Source organism: Aulostomus chinensis, chromosome 17, assembly GCF_037954235.1.
Source record: "Aulostomus chinensis isolate RoL2024-O1b breed Wild chromosome 17, RoL_Achi_v1.0, whole genome shotgun sequence".
NCBI classification, from domain to species: Eukaryota; Metazoa; Chordata; class Actinopteri; order Syngnathiformes; family Aulostomidae; genus Aulostomus; species Aulostomus chinensis.
The window spans coordinates 13,970,778-13,994,595 of NC_141336.1; the positions used below are offsets into that span (position 1 = coordinate 13,970,778).

The following is a 23,818-nucleotide window of genomic DNA, read 5'->3' on the forward strand; positions in this document are numbered from 1 at the left end:
CCTTTCATGCACACTCTTGCATTCATCTATGTCCTTAGCATGGCTGGTGTCACGTTTGGAACTACTCCTCTAAAGCAGGCTGAAGTAAATGGGAGGCTCGCTGGGTGTGCTGAACTTAAATGAACGTCCCCCTTCATTGTTTTGGCCTTTTAATAAACATGCATACTCTCTTTGAGTAGAGTAGTGGGACCATGAACAGGCAGACAATTACCATAACTACCTGATGTTATCTCAACTTCAGGGGGAGATCAGTTAAAATGTTGCAATTGCACTTGTCAAGCGGCTTAAAAGACACACACACACACACACACACACACACACACACACACACACACACACACACAAACACACCTCCTTGTTCCTGAACACACACATGCATGTACCTCCCGCCCTTTTTCTTCTGCCTTCAGCCACTTCAAAATGAAATTCTTCTTCGCCTTCACTCGTCTCCTGCTTTTTTTTTGACACTGATATGCATGCATCAAAGAGACGCCCAGTGGCCACTGGACGACCCGAGGGTCTGCGCATGCTCTGGTCGGGAAAAACGAACAAACCTGACATGTCGTTTGAATAAATAACAGATGTCATTTCTAATTTATCTGAAAAAAAAACTTTCTAGATAAGATTGAACTGAATGTCCTGAGAAAATGTTTAAAATTTTGATTTAAAGCTATAAACATCATTAAAGAAACAATCTCAGGCAATGTACAGGCCCCTCTCTGCAGGACAATGCACAGACGCCAACAACGTCCCCCGACAGTTCAAAGGAGCTGCTCTCTCTAAACATTATCATATAATTTGGGCCAGCCGTCAGCTTGTAAATAAGTGATGTAGAAGCCTTTTGTGTGATGGGGCACAGGTTGGAGACAGGCGTCTTTGCTCTGCCGGCATGAGCCACTGAAGACAAAGGCAGGAGACAGAGCGTCTAACCTTTGATTCTTCTGAGGACTCAGCCGCCTTGTATCAGGGCAGGACACATCGCCCACAATCATGCCCCCAATGTGGGGACGTCAAGAACAATAGAATCACTCTCCCACAGCCAGGCTCAACTATCCGCCCCAGCTGCAATTGGATTAGCGAGTGTCCAACCACATGTTAGCCTAATTGACATAAAAGTGAAATTTGAGAACAATAGGTCCCTAAGCAAAGGCCTGCTATCTTGGAAATGGCACACACAGCAACTGCGATTGAAAAGAGGATGAAAACGGAGAACACGCAGAAGCAAAAGGAGACACACTTTGATGATGTGTGAATCTTTGAGGGCAAAAAAAATAAACCAAAATATTCTTTTATTTGGGGAAAGAGGGCATCAGAAAGATGCCTCTCCTGCTTTCTTTGAAGCGGTGTGGATTTAAACACTTTTTAAGTTCAACAAAAGAAGTATCATTATACTTAAAATCCATTTACACACCCCTGTGTGGTTGGCTTTACAAAAATATAAGAGATTTTTTTGTTTGAAGGGGCTTAATAGAGGTTAAATAACATCAGTGTACATGTCTGATTATTTCACTTGATTCATCATGACTGTGACAAACCCACACATTGCTCAAATTTATTCACCTTGTGATCTGCTTGAATGTCCTTTTTTGGGAAGCAATTCATGTTTTTATTTGTCTTGAAAAAAAAAAGTATATAAAATGAAAGCAATAAATATTACCAGTAAATAAACTTTTTAGTTTTTTACTATTTTCTCAATAAAAAAAAAAACCTTATACAATCTAATGTACAATATGAAAAGTTGTACAGCTTTTTATGTTTAAAATAAGGACTCATTTTATTTTTAATATGTAGATATAAATATATATATTTTGTCAAAATATATGATCATATTGTCAAAGAAAAAAAAAGTGAGACAAACATACACCTCAACATAAAAGTTATAAATAAGGGTCCAAGTGAACATTTTTGGGTGTAAAGACCTTCTGATTTTTTTTTAGAGTCTGAGAGTCTTTTTTTTCAAGTCACCAGTCCGAGTCTATGTTCTGGTTGGTTGGTGTGTGTGTGTGTGTGTGTGTGTGTGTGTGTGTGTGTGTGTGTGTGTGTGTGTGTGTGTGTGTGTGTGTATGTGTGTATGTATTTGTGTGTGCTAGCGGCAGCCGCAGCCCTCCACCACCATTTCCTGGTAGTTTTTTAGGACCACCTTGTCATGTTCGTCTAGGTAGAGCATGGAGATGGCGCTGAGCTCTGTCGGCACACAGCAGGCCTTGGGAATGTTGTTGTTCACAGAGTTCACCAGTGTCTGAACGATGGCGTGATTGGTTGAGTTCAGGTGGTCCGCCAGGGGGAAGGGGCATTCCCCATGGCAGTAATAGGCCTGGTAACCAGGGGGCGCCACTATCCAGTCATTCCACCCTACATCGCTGAAGTCTACATACAGTGCGTGGCGCCGGCAGTTACGGTTTCTCTTGCGGCCCCGCTGCTTGGGGCTACGCTTGGTCCGCCGGGTCAATGGATGACCCTTCCCGTCATGGCCAAAGGTAACCAGGAGGGGGCGTAGCTGCTCCCAGTCCTCACCAGGCTCCTGGTGTAGTGATCGGCTGATGCGGACGTGTTTGCCCTGGTGACGTGGCGTCTGGTTGAGGTGTAGTACCTCTATAGCCAGCCCATAATTAGGGAGGCGCTCACGAGTCCAACGCAGCACAGCAGGGCTGACGTCAAAACTCTCCCAGCGTGACATGTTGTGGTGCACAAGCCGTGTGTCCAGGAGTTGCGTGATTAGTTGCCCGGGCCGCGGGGACTTCAACACCTCATACACGTTTATCCGCTGAAGCCCCTGGTCATCAGCGACGGCCTCGTCGATTTGATGACGGTAGAGCCTCAGCTCGGCAGAAGAGAGCAGCTCGTCCTCTGGAATGCTGCTGAGGTTGAACAGGAAGCGAAGGGGTGTGGTTTCACCATCGTCCAGCTCATGCACCCTCTCCATGTGCTCTGAAAATAAACCAAAGGAGAATCGGGGGATGTAATATCAACCAACTGAATAATAAACTGACAACTTTGCTTTAGAAATACACCAAATAATCTCAAAGGATACAGAGAAGAAACATCAGTTTTATCTTGTTTCTCTCTTAATTCTTACACTCGCAGCAGAAACAATCAAAAACACTTATTCCCTCCACATTAATTGACACAAGGAGATACACACACACACACACACACACTTCAAGAACTCAGAAGCATTCAAGAATGTAAATACACCATTGTCTACACTTCCTTATCTATCTATAAGGATTATCTAGCACTTCTCTCAATGCCTTTCTCTGAGCACTTTGCTGAAACATGCATGACAAGGAGGGTGGTGATTAACGTACCACAGCTACAGTATAAACACAGTGGAGGCTCCCTGTTCCACGCTCAGTCTGCAGATTTCTGGCAAGATCACCATTGTTGGGGAAAGGAATGTTGTGTCTACTATTTTCCTGCTCAATCCACCCCTGTTATTTCACACCCAGGCCCTAATCTTACCCAGGTGGTTCTCATTATTAAAACCTGCTGTGTTTTTGATTAGCTCTACAGTTTGTTCACTTAAGATATTTATCATTTTCATCATGAATAATCATTAAGTTGTCAGACAACATGGTAGAATCTGGTTTACCGGGAGCCCATGGGAGAAGAGAGGGCTTCAAATGTTCAACCAAAGGTGATTTGAAATGTGAAAAGATAGCGCACGCACAGCCTCTTGTGTGATGTCCGCTTTGTAATTTGACGTGGAGCGTCATTTTATGAATGAATACCTGAAACACAGCTGATAAAGTATATATTTCCGGCTGAATTTACGATGAAAAGCAATGTGGTTCAGCTCCTCTCTTCCCCTCACTCCCATATCAGATGCAAATCTGAGTACGTCACCGTGTTTTGGACAGATCAGGCCGACTCCCACTCAAAAGAGCTCAAAGCACATTATTGACATTTTGGTGAAAAAAAAGAGCGAATGCTAACACACAAGCATGCACACACATTGCATCACAGAGGTTCTTCTTCCTGTGGCGGACATCTTTCTTCCCGACGAGTCTTGGTGGTGTGCCATAGTTGTGTGTTGGCGTGTGCTAGCGCTAGCGTGTTTGACAAGCTGCGTTAAGGCTGAATCATCCCTCCTTTCTCACTCCTCCTCCTCTGTAGCCCTATAACTTCCCAGTTTCCCTGTTCACCACATGATGACTTCCTCACTTGATTAGACTGGTGCCTCTTCTCTGTCTGTGTCTTCAAGTTCAACGCTTCTAGACTTTATTTTACATTTAGCAGGTGACTCCGCACGCAGGGTTTCCCTGAGATGAATGGAACACCCTGCCTTTGTCCCTAAAACTAAGCATACCCGAGTCACAATAAACAAAAAGTGTTCCAGTCCTTCTATCACACCGACCTCTGAGACTGTTTTTCCATCTCTCCAGAGAGCTGCAGCGTCTGCTCTCAGCACCCACATTGTTGGCAGCGGGGGCTTTATTTAGAACGCTGCAGAGTAGCATTAAAGATAATTGCACGTTGAGGAAGGTCCTTCTAAAAGAGCCCTCCATATAAACTGGAGACATAAGAGAGGAGCACGCTCCATTTCCAGGCCAACACTGGGCTTTTTTAGGCTGCTGGGTGGGGTGAGCGACATAAGTCAGTAATATGAAGGTATGCCTTTCCTCTAGCTGCTGAACAAACGTGCAGAGTTTTGTCAAGTGAAGATCTTGAGAGCTTGTCTAGCAGAATTTCTTGCCACTCTTACTTACTTACTAAGCAGTGTTTGATGACCACATCTCTTAGATTCTTTGGTTATAGGTGGAGCTGTCTTACAAGCATGAGAGGTGGAATTTTCCCCCCGTAGCAGTCTTTCCCCATGCAGATGAAACATTTTTATACACAACATCCTCTGTGTGTTCTTACCCTCATGGTGGAAGCCCCTCACAGTGTTGGCTCGGCTGGCTGACCTCTCCGGGTACTCAAAAGCAATGTCTGGTGCTCCGACCTCCTCAGCCTCCCCCGACTGTAGCCGATACAGATCCAGCAGGTAGCGAGGCACGGTGGCCGAGCGGCTGGGCCGAGGCCGCCTTTTGAGGCCGAACATGTGCAGCAGGGTGGCCTCGAAGTCCCGCAGCAATTCATGGCTCTGAGCGGCCGAACGACCCTGCAGGCCTGGGACTTTCTTTTTCCCCTCTTCAGGTATCAGACTAGCATGGTTGCTCTCTCCCAGCAGGACTTGGCATATTAAAATGACCATCAGCATTCGATTACCAGGAATCATGATGTCTCTGAGAGCGGGAGAAGACAGCACATGGATGAAAAATTAAAAATAGACTGAATGGAGCAGAGGGGGGAAAAAAATGACACAGGAGAAAATCTCAGATATGTCCCCTGCATCTGCCACAACACAACTGTATGCTTGGGGCCAATGCTAAATTGGTTGAATAGTTGAGTCTGTTTACAGTAAAGAAGTCCCCAATCAGATAGACCACTCACAGTTTATCTTTGGTGACATCCTCCAAAGGTAAACAGCTGTTTCAAGAACTTTTTTTTTAATGGAATCTGAGGACCGGTTTTCACTTCTTTCCTCCCTACCCCTGTGACTCCTCCCTCCTCCACTACGATTAGACAAATAAAAGAGGCAACCCCCGGGTCACAGCAAATTCTTAACTCAATAAAGAGCCACAATTCCTAACAGTGTGCTCCAACGGTCCATGAGATAAACCAGCGTGTCAATTCATGTGCCACACTTTTAATTTTGTATTACCCAGCTTCTCTAATGTGACTTCAAATCTGGATAAGAGCCACATAATTCAGTGATTAAATGGATGGACAGGAAAAACAGGAGGGAAAAAAAAGGGAGATGTGGCTTTGCATCACATGCCACAAATTGAAACGGCATGGTCCACTTAACTTACCGACAGAAAATAAAGCATGGGAAAACAGTCCATGTTTGTAGGGAGCAGGCGATGGACACGTTCTTCCAGGAAATGTTACGTGGTGTTGGGCGGCTGCAAGAGAACGTTGGAGTGACCCTGTTCCTGAAAGACACAAAAAGAAGGAAGTTATAAACTAAAAGCAGGGAATGATGTGGTATTTACTTCCAAAGCCGAATGTGTGTGTGTGTGTGTGTGTGTCTGTGTTTGCGTGTGTGTAAAATTGTGTGTGCTGAAGAGAGAGAGAGAGAGAGAGAGAGAAAGAGAGAGAGACAGCATCTCTGTAAGACTTATTATTTTGGCTCATGAGCTAAGCTAGCTATTTGCTGTAACTGGAATGTAAGAAGCCACAGATGGTGGATCCCTCATGCTTGACAGGAAACACACCTTATTGAGAATAACAGCTACTGCAGAAATTAGCCAGACCCCAATTCAAAAAGCAGCTTCTTATTATTTGCAGCAAGGGCCTAAACCATTTAATAAATCTGACATATTCACACGCACAAAGCTGATAAAGGGTTTTTAAAAGGGGATGGGGGGGTCAAATCATCAGATGAAATGACTCTAACTTAGTCCCCTTCTCTTGGTTCCCAGGGTTTTTGTGATGACAAGACTTCTGATCCGTCATCACTGTAAGAGTTCATGAGTTTCTGCTTTTTCTAGCAAGTATTTATCTCTAGCTCCTTTGCATACGCTCAAGAACATTAAATAAACTGAAATTTGCAAGTTATTGACGTTGCATCCTTCTCTAAAATTCTCCCCCTCAAAAAAGTCTCAATAGTATTGTTGGTAAAACAGAGCAGTGACATGTTGTGATCATATATGTCATTTAACATCCTTAATGTTGTTGAATCACATTTTTCTTCTTTTTCTACAGGATCACAAAACTAGCATCATGAGTTGGATCCGCTGAAGAGCACCTAAGTATTAGTACACAGCAGCAAGGATGCACATGAATAGGAACACTGTGTGTGTGTGTGTGTGTGTGTGTGTGTGTGTGTGTGTGTGTGTGTGTGTGTGGGTGTGTGTGTGTGTGTGTGTGTGCAACATACAGTTTGTGTTTTTTCCGGGTGTGTGATCACGTCTGGATTGTATCTGTACTATTATCTTAGCCCCTGCATGGCTCACTGTACAAGCAATCAAAGATCTTTTCCCTAATGGCATTAGACTTTGACCTCTGATTGACCCCTCTTTCTCGGTCATGACACTAGATCCAGTGGAAGAGAGGGCAATGTGCCGTGTGTGTGTGTGTGTGTGTGTGTGTGTGTGTGTGTGCGCGTGTGTGCATGAGCTAAACGGCGCACCAGAGTATGTACATGTGCACGCTTGTGTGCCATGTTCGTGAGAACTGTGGCAAAGAGAGAGAGAGGAAGGTTCAGAACATGATCAGCTCTATTACCCATGGGGTGGGGGGATAACGTATGTGTGTGTGTGAGTGTGTGTGTGTGTGTGTGTGTGTGTGTGTGTGTGTGTGTGTGCACATCTCTGACAACAAACGTTCATTGTACAGAGAGGGCCTCTCCCATGATTACAGGGATTCATAGCACTCAAAAACACTGACCATACAGAACATCTTGTAACTGTAACCAGCCACTAACAAAGCTGCAGGCTAAAGCAGACCGACTCTCAAAGTGGTGCGATGATGATGAAAGACGATGTAAGACGGACAGGGAGGAACTTTCAGCTCGGGAAGAAGTCACTGTACTCATGTTTGTTGGTTTATTTTCACCAGTGTCGAAACGAAATAAACTTCACACCAAGTGAATCTTTTCAAAGACGTTGCCCCACAGTGGTCTACTCCTCCGTGTGTCGGGATTACAAGATTATTAAATGTTTATGAGACTAGACAACATTTGATTTGGGCAACAGACACATTCTGCAGGAACAAACCAACACCAGGCTGCAATTAGGCCCGAGCAGTCAACTGCTCTTGGCTTTACTTGATCCCCTCTCTCTCTCTCTCTCTCTCTGTCTCTGTCTGTCTGTCTGTCTGTCTGTCTCTCTCTCTCTCTCTCTCTGACCAGAGATAATGTGATCAGACGATGCACATAGCTCTTCAGATGTGTTTCCTGAGGAATTTGACAGTGATTGTGGGAGGGAAGATGGGAAAGAGAGAGGGAGGGAAAAAGAAGGGCACCGGGTTGCTACGGGAACAGACGAATCTCAGGCCTGACTTTATCATATTATATGTCAGTAACTGGTCTTTCACTAGAAAGTCAAGAGCTCATACATTTTTAGTTTTTAAATTTATGATGGTATCATGCATTTATGACTGAAGTAGCGACTCTAAATAATGGCCTTTAAAGGTGTTTTTTTTTTTTATATCTTCGCCAAGAAAGTCCTGTTGTGTTCAACTGTTGCAAAAATACGCCAAAACTAAGATGCCGAATTCCACCAAACTTGATGGTGGAGTCCAGCATGAGCCCAAGGAAGCACCCATTCAAGTTTGGTTAGATCAAATCAACATAGTGAAAAATTGCATTTTTTTAACATTAAGTTTGGTTGCAGTTGATCTGGTGGAGGTATGCGCTCTGCTGTTGCAAAATTCAAACATGATCCATTTTAAGAAAGTAATTTCATGGTTTATTTGCCTTCTTTGCACCAAATGGAGTTCTGATTGAAGCCAGTGTGAGTTGAAATCATAAGTGTGGCCCAAAATCTATTTTATTTTGAAAGAAACAAAAGCCTTTTGTTGTTGAACGCTACACTATTTGGAATGTATTTGCTGCAAGAGAGCAGTTCAAGAACATTCACAGTCAGTGACATCACTAGAATCAGGTTAATGGTTTTAACTGTGAGTCTGATAACTGATAAACTGCATATTTTTCTTCTGTCTGTTCTGCTCTCTTTGACAAATTGCTGTCAGCTGATTATTTACACAACAGTTTGTAGAGAGAATCACACAAATGAAATTCAAGACCAAACACCAGGCAGGAAGAAAAAGACAGCACACGGCCAGTGTTCCTGAGATGAGCAAACACGTGATAAATAACTGAATATACAAAAGAAAAATAAAATATTTTTTTCTGCTTCCCGCGTTGAACAGGTCTGTTATTCCTGCAGAGACACTTGAGTTGCAAAGTAAAGGTGTGTGCCAGGGACGCCATGCGCCCGCAGATAGCAAAATGGTTTCTCTGCTGCAGCTTGACTGTATTAAATGACACAGATCCACTTTCTAATCATTTGTTACACAACAAGTGAACGCACCACTGAATCCGCGTATTTAGAATCCTGACCCTGGTCCTCTGTAACTTCGGAACACGTTCATTTGTTAACAGCCTTCTGGGTTGAAATGTGTCATTTAAACAGGTTCACGGATAATTCTTGGATGCCTGCAGGCTACATGAAACCGATATTAATTGTGTGAATGACTTTTTAAAGAATTAGAATTAAACCTATTTGTCTTGCTCTACATTCTACGATGTGTCACCTCCATCTTTCACTTTACGCACGAGAATATGGAGCGTTCGGCCAAATCTGTGCTAAAATCTGGGGGGAAATGCATAAAATGAGACTGATGTGAATATTTTAATCGTATTGAAGAAAGTCGGGCGCCTTGAAATTGGACGCTCTGTTGAGAAATGACCTCATATGCTGGTCAATCATCGGGCACAAAAGAGTTTAGACATCGATCGTGTTTCTCCAGGATTCATGCGCTTATGCACTTTTAATTCGGTTTATGTCCTTTACTGACCCAATGCGACACAAAACTTGCACCTTTAATGTGTTTCCACTTTTCAGTCATGAGGTCCAAACTCTCAATCAACTCGGCTCGCAAACAGCCAAGTCCAAAACCAGAAGTCACAAATGTATGTCTCTATATTTCTAAACTCGAGTGCGTCAGTGTCCGAGTGGCAGCGCTTACCATCAGTAGAGGTCCAGGTATCCTCAAATGAAGTGAATATCAAATGGAATGTAAGAGAGTCCAGGCGTAAAGCCGAAAAACGCCGAAATGAGCCTTAAAGGAGAAGCTGGGTGCCTTCTGGGCTCATTAATCCCTTCTTGTCGCGGCCGAGCTGGTTCGGAGGGAAGCTCGGCGATCAGCGACCTTTTCAATCCGTCTCTGGTTCAGTTCGTGCGGGCTGCAGGCGGTGCGTAAGACGGCCAGACTTTTTCCAAATGATCCAGCATCTATGGCCCCTTGCAGTTTTTATGTGTCCGCCCAATTTGCCCTCCCTGCCTCCTCCTCCTCCTCCTCCCTCCCTCCCCGACTCCCACCTCCCTCATCTGTCTCAAACACCTTGGATAACCCCCCTTCTCTCCTCCTCCGCCTTAAATAAAAGCAGCTCATTGCGCGCAGATTTTTTTTTTCTGCTTCATTATGTGAAACTTGGTGATTCTACTGTGAATAACAAATACTCGACTGAATCTACATTTGAATGCTGGGATGCTGCCAGTAAGCCGCTGGGAGACACCGAGCTACCTTAAATATGAACTACTGGGCCAAATATAATAAAAACGTGAAACTCAAATAAGAAAGTAAATAAACAAACATGACGTTATAACAATGGATCATATCGAAAAATTCCAGAAATCTGTTTTTTTTTAAAGTAAAATAAGAGTTGTTTAATATTTAGAATAAGAATCTATGCACTTTAGTGCCCAAAAAAAAAAGTCCCCTATTATTGTTTCTGCCCCACAAATAACCAGAATTAAACCCAAAATTGAAGTTTTGGATCAACTTTGGTCTATCAAATTATATCCAGTCAAGTTTTATTGCTGTTTTGAATAAAGACATAAAATTAGGTAGTAAAATGGCACCAGTAGGCCCTCTTAAAAAGGCACAAATAATCATAAAAAAGATGCAATAAAAGAGCAAGAAATGCAATAATAACAAATATAAGCCAACGTCACGTGCATAGAATATATGATACAAATGTACATCAGATTTAAAAAAAACAACAAAGACCCCCCAAAAAAATCATGGTCTGCTTAAGATGCAATACAATATAACTTCATGGACTATTATATGTAAAACATGGAAGAATAACGAGTTACTAAATAAGATACAGAGCCATTAGAAACCCTGCATTGTCGCTAAGAACATGTGTGTCTTGTTTTATTTTATTAGATTGATACTTTATTTTATTTTCTGTTTTATTTTGTTTGTTAGTTTGTTTGTTTTTAAAGCTTCATCGAAGGAAAATTTTATTTATCTATTCCAAACGTTGGAGCCGCCGCTTTAGTACTTTTAACCTTTCATTTTATTCCAAAGACAAAAGTGGTGACAGTTATTTGGATGTGTGGCTTTTATAGAGTCCACTTTGAGCTCGTCATGGATATGAAGAACGGGAGGGGGGGGGGGGGGGGGGAAGGCGTTTGCTGTGTTTTTGCGACTCGTTATTTTTACATGCTCATAGATTTTAGGGGCAGTAATAAACCAAAGAGTGGTTGCAAAACAAATAATTGGCCTTAAAAGAGGACATTGTCCTATTAAATCTCACTGGATCAGTTTATTTTAAACGCTATGACTTTAATTTGCCATTGTCTAATGGTCGTAGCTTCGAAAAGTCAAAGTCAAACTCAGTGTGTGTCTTACTGCTTGACTCACATTGTGGAACCTTGATTTCATTTGTCTGTTTACTACTCAGCAATAACATAAACACCTCATCATATCATGACCCCCCCCCCCAAAAAAAAATCATACACTTTATCATACATGTTCATCTTTAAGTTCGTATCTTGTTTGACTTTGCAAAAATCCGAACAGACTGATTGGATTACTGTTTCCCTAAACGCGGGTCAACAAATTTCTACTCCTTCTACTGAGCAGCAGGCCAAACTATAACACCAGAATTTCAGAATAACCATTTCAGCATTGCTTCTGTGCCATTATCACCAGAATGTCTTTGGACTTTGTCTGCTGTTTTACTCATCGCAGTCAAAATACCAGCAGCAAATATGTTATTCTTTAATCATGTCCCTGACAGTTAACTTGTGTTATAATAACACCCTCGGCATACAGCTTTTGAATTTTCTCTCTTTCAACAGAGACCACAACACCATCACTTTTGTACTCTTTAATAAACGTGTTTAGTTTATCCTGAAGTTTTACGAGAAAGTTCAGGCTCGACGTGGATCTCCCGACTGAGTTTAATGTGTAACCCGCACCTGGCGATGGGTAAAACGGCAAAACAAGGGCAACTTTTACCGAGCTTCCACGTTCTTGGTAACACTTGTGTTGAATCCCTGCAGATTCTGATCAATAAAAGTCTAGAAAAACAAGACAATGTATCTTTGGCCAGATTTGGCCGAAAAATTCCCCAGAATTCCAAACGTAAAAGGAACATTTACAGCATCAGTAGTGTTACACATATACAACTTGGCCCCAGTGACCTCTCAGTGCTTTAAAGCTGCTGCAGAGGCTGTATAAAAAGTGGCGTGAGATCATGTGGATTTGTTCTTTTTTAGATAATACCTTTGCTTTTGTGGTCAAACTCCTGTCTGGAATCAAACATTTCATTTCAATCATCATTTCTGAGCATCTCAGTCACCTTGAAAGTCTAGAGTTAGCATTCTGCTGCAAAGCCTTTTGCTCCATTTAGCGCTTGAACACTGGGCCTCCAGGCTAAATCCCCCGTGCAAAAAGTTATACAAAAGCTGCAGATAATTGGCATGGTATGGTTATCTGGGCATGTGTGTGTGTGTGTGTGTGTGTGTGTGTGTGTGTGTGTGTGTGTGTGTGTGTGTGTGTGTGTGTGGCTTATTGGGATGTTCTTTGTGACTCAGGCCAATTCACCTTCTAGCACATACCTTCTGCATGACTCGCGACGCCGGATTGCAAGCGATCGTCTCGTTTTAACACGGTTACTAAAACCATTTGTGTCTTGTCTCTTTGATGCGGGGCTTTGTCATGCACAATTGAGATCTGGTCAAACTCGAAGCCTTTTTTGTGGGATCTATGTACACCTTCAGGTTGCAATGACCAGGAATGATCATGCTGAGGATCTGATCATACACAAGTGTATTAAAAATATGTCTTTTTTTTAAATCAGTATCACTACATTATGTTGTCTCGTATGTTGTTTGAGACGTTTGTAATAGCTTGAGAGATCTTTAGATTACATAATGTGTTTATGTACCACTAATACATTTATCAACATTCAATGCTGAGTTGTTAGTATGACAAATACAAAGTTTTGAAAAGAATGTTCCTATACTGTATAGTTAGTCTATTACATGCGTGGTCAGCTATATTTGGATGATGGTACTAAGACATTACACTGTGAAAGCAAACATTACATATTAGAAACCAAAATGTTTAGTGTCCTGATTATTTTAGACTATTGAGTTAAGTTGATGGAACTTGAGAAGAGAGTTAACGTTGAAATGATTCAAAACCAACTTTTCTTACAAAATAATCTCATTTTGTCCTCTCAAATTGTATTCATTTGAAATTCTAAAGCAATCAGGACACTAACCTTAAAAAAAAAAAGTTTTTTGTGGTGTTTTTTCAGTGTATGACAGCCCAAATATGTTGGATAAATTCACTATGTTTTCAAATCTTTGCTATCACAAACATATTTTTTCAACCGGATGTGGCGTTAACAGGAAGTTTGAGATGATCGGATGTCATGCGCATTTTGAATGATGTTGATGCTTCAAAAGCAACCATCAAGAAAACACCAGCATGCCTTTAGACCACAAGATGGTGGAAAGACTCAGATAAGCCTCACAAACAGTTGAAAAAAAAACAAAAAAAAACAGGACTTCTGAACCGATAAGGGAAGAATCGACTTGAACGTGTAGTGTAGGGGGAAGGAAAGATGCAGCTCACGTCTACGTCACCCGTCAAATAGCGATGGTGATGGTTCGGCTCAGCCACGATGGAGGTGACTTCTACTTAGAAAAAAACTACTTTTGCAGAGGTATATGCTGATAACAATCCATATGCATTCTGATAAGACACTCATACAAACATTTGTAACATGTTTTTCCCCGAGTCTTTCAGAAAACACAAAAAACTGGAGACAAAACATCATAAGGAGATGATTCAGGCCCCCCAAAAAAAGGTTTGGTTTTGGGGGTTTTTTGGCTACTTATTTGTCTTGTCAGGAGGGTAACAAAAAACTACTGAAAACTGTTGTAGATGAAGCATGAGCTGAGGAAGAACCCATCCCACTCTGGATCAAATCTAGATAAAGAGGGTGCACCTTGATAGGTAAAACAGATGAAGAAACAGATCTTGGATGTTTTGTTGTTGTTTTTTTTTTGTTTTATTAAGGTTCTTCCACATGGCATGATAAGGCTTTTTTTTTTTTTTTTGGACATTAGGCTTGGCGTAGGTTTGTGCTCTGAGTTAAACAATATAATTATGCTGTTTTTATTCAAAGAATCTCTCCGAGTTCTACTTCTGGCTGATCCCTGCAAGACCTTCTTCCATCCAGAACGTTTAGAAGACTTTATAAGAAGATTCAGAGAGGCCTGAAGCAGCTCAGGTGGTATTTTACCAAAAAGGAGAGGAGGTGGATGTCCCTTCCTTGGTGTTGACCAGGCTTAGCCCCTCTGAGATCCCTCTGTTCTGAAGACGATTATCAACTGCGGGTGGCTGTGACCCGCAGGCTTCAATCAAATCATGCAGTCTGAGATTCAAAATCACTTCAAAACATTAAAAAAAGCAAATGTATCATGACTTGTAACCACACATCTAGCTCATTATTCATTTGCTGCAGTGTGTAATTTGTTTGAAAAGTGACTTGAAGAAGTTTTCTTTGAGTGAGATAGTAATAGAGCTCAATTATCTCCTGACATTTGCCTTCAGCCATGTAGGGGAGAGGTCAGCAGTGCTTTGCTGCTTTGACGCTAGCTGTGAGAATTGGGTGATTTCACCTCTGTGCCCGTGTCACTAAATCCTGCTCGGAGCCGCTCACCTGTTAACAGCGGCCCTTAATAAGCAGCAGCTCAAAGGTTCCCCCGGCCGCCTAGACCCCAAGCCCGATGTCATAACAGACCTTCATTTTCTCTTTCTTCTCTTTCAGATGCTCGGTGAAGTGTTCACTAGTGCAGACACGCGCCACAGCCATTGATCAACCCTTAGCTTTCACTAATGCACCAACTTCTCATTGGAACATTCTTCAACACAGCCGCCTTGTGTTTCTTTAGGTTGTAGCATGCTTGTCCAGTAATCCCCTAACCCAGCCCTGGGACCCGAAATCCTCTAAGTGGTGTGAGGGGTTAAGGGAGAGAAAAGGACAAGGGAAGCAGAGTTTGAGGATGGACTGGACAAACTATTTTAATCCCTGTAATGGAATTGTTATGTAAACTCATGAAGTTAGAAGTAAACAAAGAAAATGGAGAGGGGTGGATGTTGAGTTGGTCTGAGCCTTTCCGGGGGAGTTGTGTTGAAACTGCCCCCTCCAAATGCTTGCAATCCCCCGACCCTTCTCCATACCAAAGATAGGTTCAAATCTTTTCCGGCCCATCTCCTTCACCGGTTTAGATAAACACTATGAGTTTCCTTCCAGAAAGCATGTTGAGGTTTAAAGCTTTTATGTGGTTTTCTTTGCATGTTCTTCACAAGGGTGAGCTTGTGTTAGCTTTTGTTAGCTTGTGTTTAATCAATTTAAGTTTCTGGCAAAAATTTGGAAATGTCCCCAAAAAAAAAAAAAAGGAAATAAGACGTGTTTCCATTGACTGGTATAGAGAGTGGGGGTGGCATGGCTTGGTGGTAGTGTGGCTGTCTCGCAACCGAAGGGTCACTGGTTGAATCCTCACTTCCCCTGGTGACCATGTACAAGTGTCCTTAAGCAAGATACTGAGACCCTTTGCTCCTGATGGCCCTGCGATGGACTGGTGACCCGTCCAGGGTCGACCCCGCCTTTCACCCAATTTCAGCGGGGATAGGCTCCAGCAGCCCCGCCCTTTAACAAATAAGCTGTATAGAAAATGGATGGATGGATGGATGGATGGATGGATGGGTATTCGAGAGGATAAACTAGAGCACATAATGCATGTTTTCATCTGAGGATGACAGTGGATGCAAGGCTACATGTGGATGTAATAAACAGGAGATGAGGCTAGCTAGTTTTTAGCATTTTGCATGCTGTCAGTAGCATAGACAAAATTTGGAATTCTACATGTCATGTGAGTTACAGATTCGCCAAAAAGGAGCTTATTCAGATGATGTTTCCATTCCCCATTTTTGCACATCACACATTTTTGCACACATTTTGCAAAGGTAAAACCCATCTTTTTTGTGAATTCAAATCGCAGGTCATACTATTGTTATTAAGCTTTTTTTAAATGATATACATTGAAATTCACATCAAAATACATTGGTGGCTTCAATATTAAAGAGGGTGTCATCAGCATATAGTGTGTTCTGAATAAGAAGCAGCCATGTCTCGCCTTCAACTCCTGTGACACTCTTTCTGGGGAATATCATCAGACCCATTAGAAAGCGAGATCATCAGGGACACTCTTATGTATGCGACTGAGATTCGGTTGGTGAATGATGTGGAGCTGCCAGCTGCCAAGTGAGTGACGGTCCTTTAATGTCCCTCCATCTGCTTCTGTCACTGGTGCGAACCTGCCCCTGCCAGATGTTATCAAAGGCAGCTTGGTCAAGTGAGTGGTGGAGGGGGCCTTTTTTAGGTCCTCCTCTCCATCTCTCAGGGTGCAGGGAGACACACTCGGGTTTCAACACTGTCCAGACGCAGTCTGAGTGGGGCAACGCTTGATGCCAGGACTCTGGGGGTTACACCAGGAAACTTTCTCAATGGATTAAAAAGCTTTTTTATCACCATTTGGATTGACACTTGAAGATAGTGCTTTAATCTGAGGGAGGGAATTGACTTCGCCGACACCGCAGTCCCTAAGAGGCTGAGCTAAGAGGAAGCCAAATTTTCCAGTGGTGGTGCTGCATAGTGATAGAGAACCTCACAAGTGTTCTGTTCTGCTGCTCAAAAGAAAAAATAACCTTTGACTTAAATAGATGGAAATTGAGCGGATTAGGTCATAATTAGATCAAATGCGCTGCAGTAGACTCTCCAGACAGGTCCTGTGACTAGTGCCCCAAAATAGAGTATTTGGAATCATTTCGAGACCAATAATAGAATAGAGTCAAGATCAGGTTATGAAGTTAATTTCTGTTTCAGCAACATGCTGTTTCCACATTTAAGCTTCTTTTCCAAGCCACAATAAGGAAAAGGTGCTGTTTTCCAAAATGTTTCTAATCCAATTTTCAGAAGGTCTGTCAAAGCTAAACATGCACGACCTTAACTGACCCTGACTGAGAGCACAAATGTGTCAGAAATTACTAAAACACATCAAACTTCTTTTGTTTTAATTGTATCAATGGCAATGTGCTTAACCACATAAATCATCAACAGACTAGAGAGCAGCATTTGAAGAAACCAAAGTACAGAAAGTTTAGAGCGACTGCCCTAATTCCGAACATACCGCCTCTCTAAATTATATTTTCATTGCATCTCCATCACCCAAAACTGTCGTATCATTTAGGCTATCAAGAAGCTCTTCAACGTCTGAGCGTCAACAGTGTATTTTCAAACCGTGACATTTAATACAGCATGTAAATCACTCCAGGGACCTGTTATTCCTGCAAGAATGTAATTACATACTTTCAAATAAAACTTGAAAGGGACCAACAAGTTTTAAAACGCAGTGTGTACTCCAAAGGCGGCAGGAAGGAATTCCAAGCAGTTGGAATATGCTAACATCCCTGTGTGGGCGATCCATGGGCAAGGAGAGGAGTGTGTTGGAACATAAAAAAAGACCAAATCCTTGACTCATTTAAATGTTCACTTATAACACAAGTTAATTTCAACCTGAAGTACATTTTCATTTTGTTGTTTTTGTTCTCTCCTCAAGTTATTGATGACCTGTCAAAGTGCTTTCTGCTCATGTGTCCATATGTTCTAGACGATGTACACGGCTCTGTGTATCAGCAGAATCATACGGATGATTGACGTGGAAATGAGGAAGCACCCATCAAGGTGCATCCAGGAGATGAAGTGAGCGCAACCTTTTAAAATTGCATGTGTTGGTGTTTACATCACACAACAATGCCGAATGTAAATCATACCGGTATAAATCAGATACGGTGCTGTGGGAGATTTTCAGGCTGATGGTTTGAACCCAAGGCTGCACGGTGGTGCAGTGGTCAGCACTGTCGCCTCACAGCAAGAAGGTTCTGGGTTCGGGTCCTGGCTGGAGCACAGGATCTTTCTGTGTGGAGTCTCCATGTTCTCCCTGTTCCTGTGTGGGTTCTCTCTGGTACTCCAGCTTCCTCCCACAGTCCAAAGACATCAAGAGAGGACGAGGCTGATTGATACTCTAAATTGACCGTAGGTGTGGCTGTGAGTGTGAGTGGTTGTCTGTCTCTATGTGTTGGCCCTGTGATGGACTGGTGACCTGTCCAGGGTGAACCCCGCCTCTCGGCCATAGCCGCTGGGATAGGCTCCAGCCCCTGCGCGATCCTTAATAGGAATAAGCGGAAGACGATGGATGGATGGATGGATGGTTTGAACCCGCAGACATCGGTCCATTTAACACAAGATGGAAGTGTAAGGAATGCTGTACTGGCATTTAGCTCAAGCAACAATGTTTTCCTATCATCAAGTATTTTGTTTTTCCTAAAACTACCTCAACAGTTGGGGACTAAAGTCAAAGTCCCTTTTACATGAGTTTTATCAGCACTGTTTCTGGAGTGCTGGTGTGGGATTTCAACAAAGTTGTCACCGCCATGTAATGTGTCCCTATGAGGTTGGGGTCTGTGAGATGATTTTTAAATATATTTTCAAACAGTTTACACAAGAATTTAAATTTGACATTCAACTGTTAAGTTGAGCTGAATTGAAAAACGCGCTTTAAGCCTTTTCATTCAGATCCTTGGCCACATTGTTCACCTATTTAACAATAAATGCCGAAAAAAATCTTCTTTGTTTTTTTGGGAGATTTTTTATATTAAAATCACATCAGTTTTTCTTCGTGAATGTACCACGCAATTTCATCCAATAATGCTCACCTTTAGCCACAGCAAGTGTATATGTCACTGTTAGATACAGAAGTTATCTAGCTAGCAAATATGGTACACTGTGTGTCATTGGCTGTTTGCCACTGTAAACCCTGCTTTCTTTCCTCAAAACACTGTGGTTATGGGTCCGCTGGCTGGAATTTATTCATGTTGAAGAAAGTGGGAACTGTGACAGCTCCCCATTATGATCAAGGCATTTTCTCCCATCCACCCCGGGGCCTCCCCTATCATTATATTATGACACATTTTAAATTTCCAACCATTCTATCCTATTTGACTCAGAAATACATCAAAACTAACCGCTGTGTCCGCTAAATGTAACACCCAGGTATCTTCAACCAAATCCAGGTCTGACTTCTACACAGAAAAGAAAACACTGAATAGCGTTCGTAACCTCACGATGCAATGTAACTTAGTTTATGTGTCCGTAATGATAACTTGCTACTCTAGTTTGCATTAAACGTGAGCACTAAACTGACTTTTTCCTCCATTCCTTTCATTCACTTAGTTTTAGAAAGGCTATAAGAAAAAAATAAAGACAGCATGTGGACTGATTGACGACGTGGAAAAATCTAGTTTTACAGCTCTAAAGTGTGTTTGACTGAAGTTATGACTTGGCACTCACTGTCCAGGGGTGGAGTGTAGCAAACTGTCAATATCCATTAACTACAGAGCATCGTTCACAGGAAGAAAGGTTAGAGGCTCGCTTTTGTATGAATTTTCATTTTGCCCTCGTGGTTTGTTTTTTGGACGCAAGAGAGTGAAGGAGAATGTGGAGGAAAGACTTATCAGAATCGATCAGAAAATATTAAAAAAATGTAACATCTTTATCTCTTTTCCTGAATTAATTAAATGAATCACATGGCTACAGCATGCATGGAGCATGACTTAAATCATAATATATAAGCAATGCAGTGGAGCCAACTCTCTTTCTTATTATGCGCTTGATTTTTAAGTCAAAAAAACCAACATGAATTGATTTATAAGGACATACACAAATGTTTACTGAACTTGACATCTAAGTAGCTAAAGTCAACCATGGGTCAACAGCCGGGTGGAGAGGAGAAAGAAAGCATTTTTCACTGTGATTCATCAAAAAATGTCTTTGTTTGTTACTCTGCGATGACTTTGAGCCATTGCAATTCGATTTTGTTGTACTTTACTAATGCAAAAAAAAAAAAAAAAAATGAGGCCGTTAGATATTTCAATTATATAACATCTGTACCAGAATATTTTTAGGAAAAAAAAGGAATCTCCCATGTTTCTGCTTGTATTTACTGTCCCCATTAAATTGACTGCAACATAAAAAAATGAAGCTGCCAGAAACGACAAGTTTCCTTTCAGCGCCACAGTTTACTCATCGGATTAATCCGGTCTGAGTAAAGCTCCTGTGTTTGTGAGTATGTAAAGCTGCTCTAAGTATCCGATGACTCACCTCTGACGTAATATTTCATGGTGCACGGTCGGATGTTACTCTCAGGGGCGTCTGGCCTGCTGCTTGGGATTTGGCAGCGAGCGGTAGGTGGCCGGGCGATTAGGTCACCGCACTGCTCTGTGATCCAGGAATGCTGTAACCCAGGTTTTGGGATCCGCCATGCTTCCGATCTCCCTGTGGGAACCAGTATACTACATGCTTGTGCCATGGAAAATGCACTTATGTCGGAGCCTCCAGGTTCCACCCAGGGACCACATAATTAAACAAGGAGGGGGGATTTTGGAGGCTTTAAAGAGAGAACCTCTCCACTTTGCTTTTGGGGCACCAGAGTGTTTTTGCTGGAACGCTTGGTGCTTTAGGAGTGGTTGGAATATCCTGGCAGAACCGGCATCAACAAAGCTCTCAGTTTGGAAGCCGGTTGTGGTTGTTTGGGAGGAAATTCAAAAAAATACAGTATGACTGTGAAGGGATACAAACTCAACCTCCATGTCAGGACACATGGCATACAGTATGAACTTCTTTACATTCAAGAAGGAGGCCAGTTTACCCAAGAAATTCCTTTTGCAGATGTCCAGTAATCTTTGTGTCCGGATGGTGGAGTGAAACTGAACTGTTATGCCTGTAATTGAAGGTTATTTTGTTTCTTTTTTTCCCTTTTTTTTTTTTGTTGCAGTGCCTTGTTTACTGTTGAGGCCTTCGCATTAGCAGTGACCCCAGACTGACTTACATGAGTTTCAACTAGTTCTGATAGAAGGCGGGCGGGCCCACACACACACACACACACACACACACACATTGGGTGTGCACAGGTACACACTGTGCATCAGTTCTCATTAAATCGCCATCAAAATGATCTGAAGTACGATGTTCCTTTATCTTATAATAATATGTGGGATAAATACCACCAAAAATTGTACCATGGCAGAAAAAAAGTAAGTTTCTGTTCAAATAATACTCAAGCAAGAGTAGAGAAGTATTTAAGATTGAGTTCACCTAAGTATCAAAAGTAAAAATGTATACTCTCCATGATGTTTTTGTGTTCAGTACTTGGTGGCATTCACTCCTCAAACCACCGGCATTGCGAGGTCATGTTTAAGTCTTACGTGTTCCAGTTCAGCAGGTTTTCTAGTGTTGTCTATGTTGTGTTTTTCTCTTCAAAGTATCTAGAAACTGATTGGTTCAGATAAATGAAAGTACAAAAAAGTACAATATGTCACTTGAAATGTAATGAAGTAAAAGTACAAATCAAGTATCAGTCAAAGTAAAAGTCCCCTAAAATTTCTATCTGAAGGTAAAGTACAGATACTTTCACATTGTTCTGAAGCACAATACTTGACTAAAAGTCTGAGACAGATATATTTCCAATGATTTTTTTTCCCCCTTAATTCGAATCGCACAAAACAACCGTCAGTCTTTCAAATAAATATGGAAATGGTTCATCATTTTTGATTGAAAAAGGTTAGGATTCATTATTTACATAAATCAATGTGGTTGCAATAGTTATTCGTCCAAGACTGAGGTTTCGTAGTACAAATCCATTGTTGATGTTTTATTGGATTTAATCACAAAAATATTGTAACCCATCAAGAATGATCTTTTAATCGAATCCGTTCTTCCGCGGGTTTATGAATTCATCTGTGGGCTTACAGGAGTTGTTAAAGTCATGGTCTGCACTCCTGGTGGGCCAGTGCAGATCTGAAATCAGATAGTTGCGTGGCCGGACGTAACTCAATGTAACTGCTGGGAAGCTCATAAAAGAACGCTTAGTCATATTACCTGTAATTCCAAATCGAATTAAGCTTCTTGGTGAAAGCGCCGTCCAGAGAAGATCTGCGATGCCAGTGCAATAGGAAGGAGTTCATTAGTGTCATAAAAGACGCTCCGGTTCTCGACAAACAAACATTGTTTCAACAAAAATAAGAAGCTAAGGGGATTATGAACCAGCAGTCAGATTTATCTGCTGTAGTTTTAGAGAAATGGTAACAGATACAGTTAACTGGAGCCACATTTTTCTCCTCCCCGTACTTTTACCACTGGTCCCTGGGGCTGGTTGACATGACACAAATTTTCCGCTGACAATAAAATAAATAAATAAACAAAAGGTTGGTGGGTCCAAAAAAGAACATTAAGAGGGGTTTCATACTTGAGGGTTGCAGCTGGGGATCACACACAAACTTTTGGGGGGTGGTGGTGGTGGTGGTGGGGGGGGGGGGGGGGGGGGGCGACTTTGTTGGGTTTGAGCACCAAATGATACCACTAATGTGTTTGGATGTCTGCTGTCTTAAAGTTAAAAGGGTTTACTCATCATCTGATGATCTAATAAATCGTGTTACATAAGCGTCAATATTGCTTTGTCATTCAGGGAATAAAATCTGCGTAGATATAATATTTTATTCACCCACGTCAACTCATGGAGTAAAAGTTCATAGGTGCACCAACGTTTCATGATCAATGCATCCATCTTTAAATCTAACGGTTGTTTAAGTCCGTGTTTGGGGATATTCAGACGATGGAAAATAGGATAAATATATTATTCAGAATTAGATTTCAACTTAACAAGAACCAGTACATGTATAGACGCTCCCTGACACACACACACACACACACACACACACACACACACACACACACACACACACACACACACACACACGCACACGTGTCACACCTCACACTTCACTCTCTTCATCGTCTTTGTTCATGTAACCCACACCTTCCATCCCAAGCTGCTTCCTCTCCTCTTGAGATGTAGGAGCAAAACAAAAAAAGAAAAAAGAAAATAAAAAAAGAAGAAGAAATGAGTAGCCCGCTCCATGCCGCAAGGGCCAGCTGGTCACCATGGCAACTACTCAAACACACCAGTGGCTGTTGTTGGGTTAACTGCCAAATTTGTTGCGTTGTTGCATCCGCCTATTTCCCCTCCTGTACCTTACCACACCCACAGGGAGCCTGGGTCCCAGCAGGGGAGAGGAGGTGAGAGCACTGAGGAGAGAGAGAGAGAGAGAGAGAGAGAGAGAGAGAGAGAGAGAGGAGGAAAAGAGGGAAAAGAGGGCAACTCGGTTGTCACACTGTTTTCTATGGCTTCTCCTCTCTTCTAAGCAACAGTCAGTTTATTGGACAAGAGGACGAGAGCACGCATATGAAATCACATGGCAACGGAAGCAAGTTTGGCCATGTTTTTTAACCACATCTCTTTGATTCCGATCCATGTTGTACTTTCCCTAACTGCCACAGAAGGGTCAAGACAAAAAAAAAAAAAAAAAAAAAAGAGGAGTTGTTCAGCTTTTGCTTGCAACGTACACACCCTCATCTACTCTGGGCAATCGAGCTCACACAAACACACAGTTCTGGTGCTTTACGATATATATTTAATGCCCTGGACATTTTTTATTTGTTTGTTTTTTTTACCTTTTTAATTTGAATATTTCACTTAACTGCTCCATATTTTATTTTTTTATCGCACAACTTTTCTCCATACTGCCAGGAAAACATTTTTTTAATAGACTGCTTTTA

At 42.0% G+C, this 23,818-nt stretch overlaps 1 protein-coding gene across 1 annotated transcript; it reads right to left on the reverse strand.

The window, feature by feature from the left end:
* Window positions 1-1,990: 1,990 nt before the first annotated feature.
* bmp4 (bone morphogenetic protein 4) lies at window positions 1,991-9,776 on the reverse strand. Its single transcript, XM_086182614.1, has 4 exons — window positions 9,742-9,776; window positions 5,859-5,981; window positions 4,864-5,228; window positions 1,991-2,928 (listed from the first exon to the last, which is right to left on the reverse strand). The coding sequence occupies exons 3-4, from the start codon at window positions 5,219-5,221 to the stop codon at window positions 2,087-2,089; spliced, it is 1,200 nt and encodes a 399-aa protein (XP_086038740.1). The 5' UTR covers window positions 5,222-5,228; window positions 5,859-5,981; window positions 9,742-9,776; the 3' UTR covers window positions 1,991-2,086.
* Between the last annotated feature and the right edge of the window lie 14,042 nt (window positions 9,777-23,818).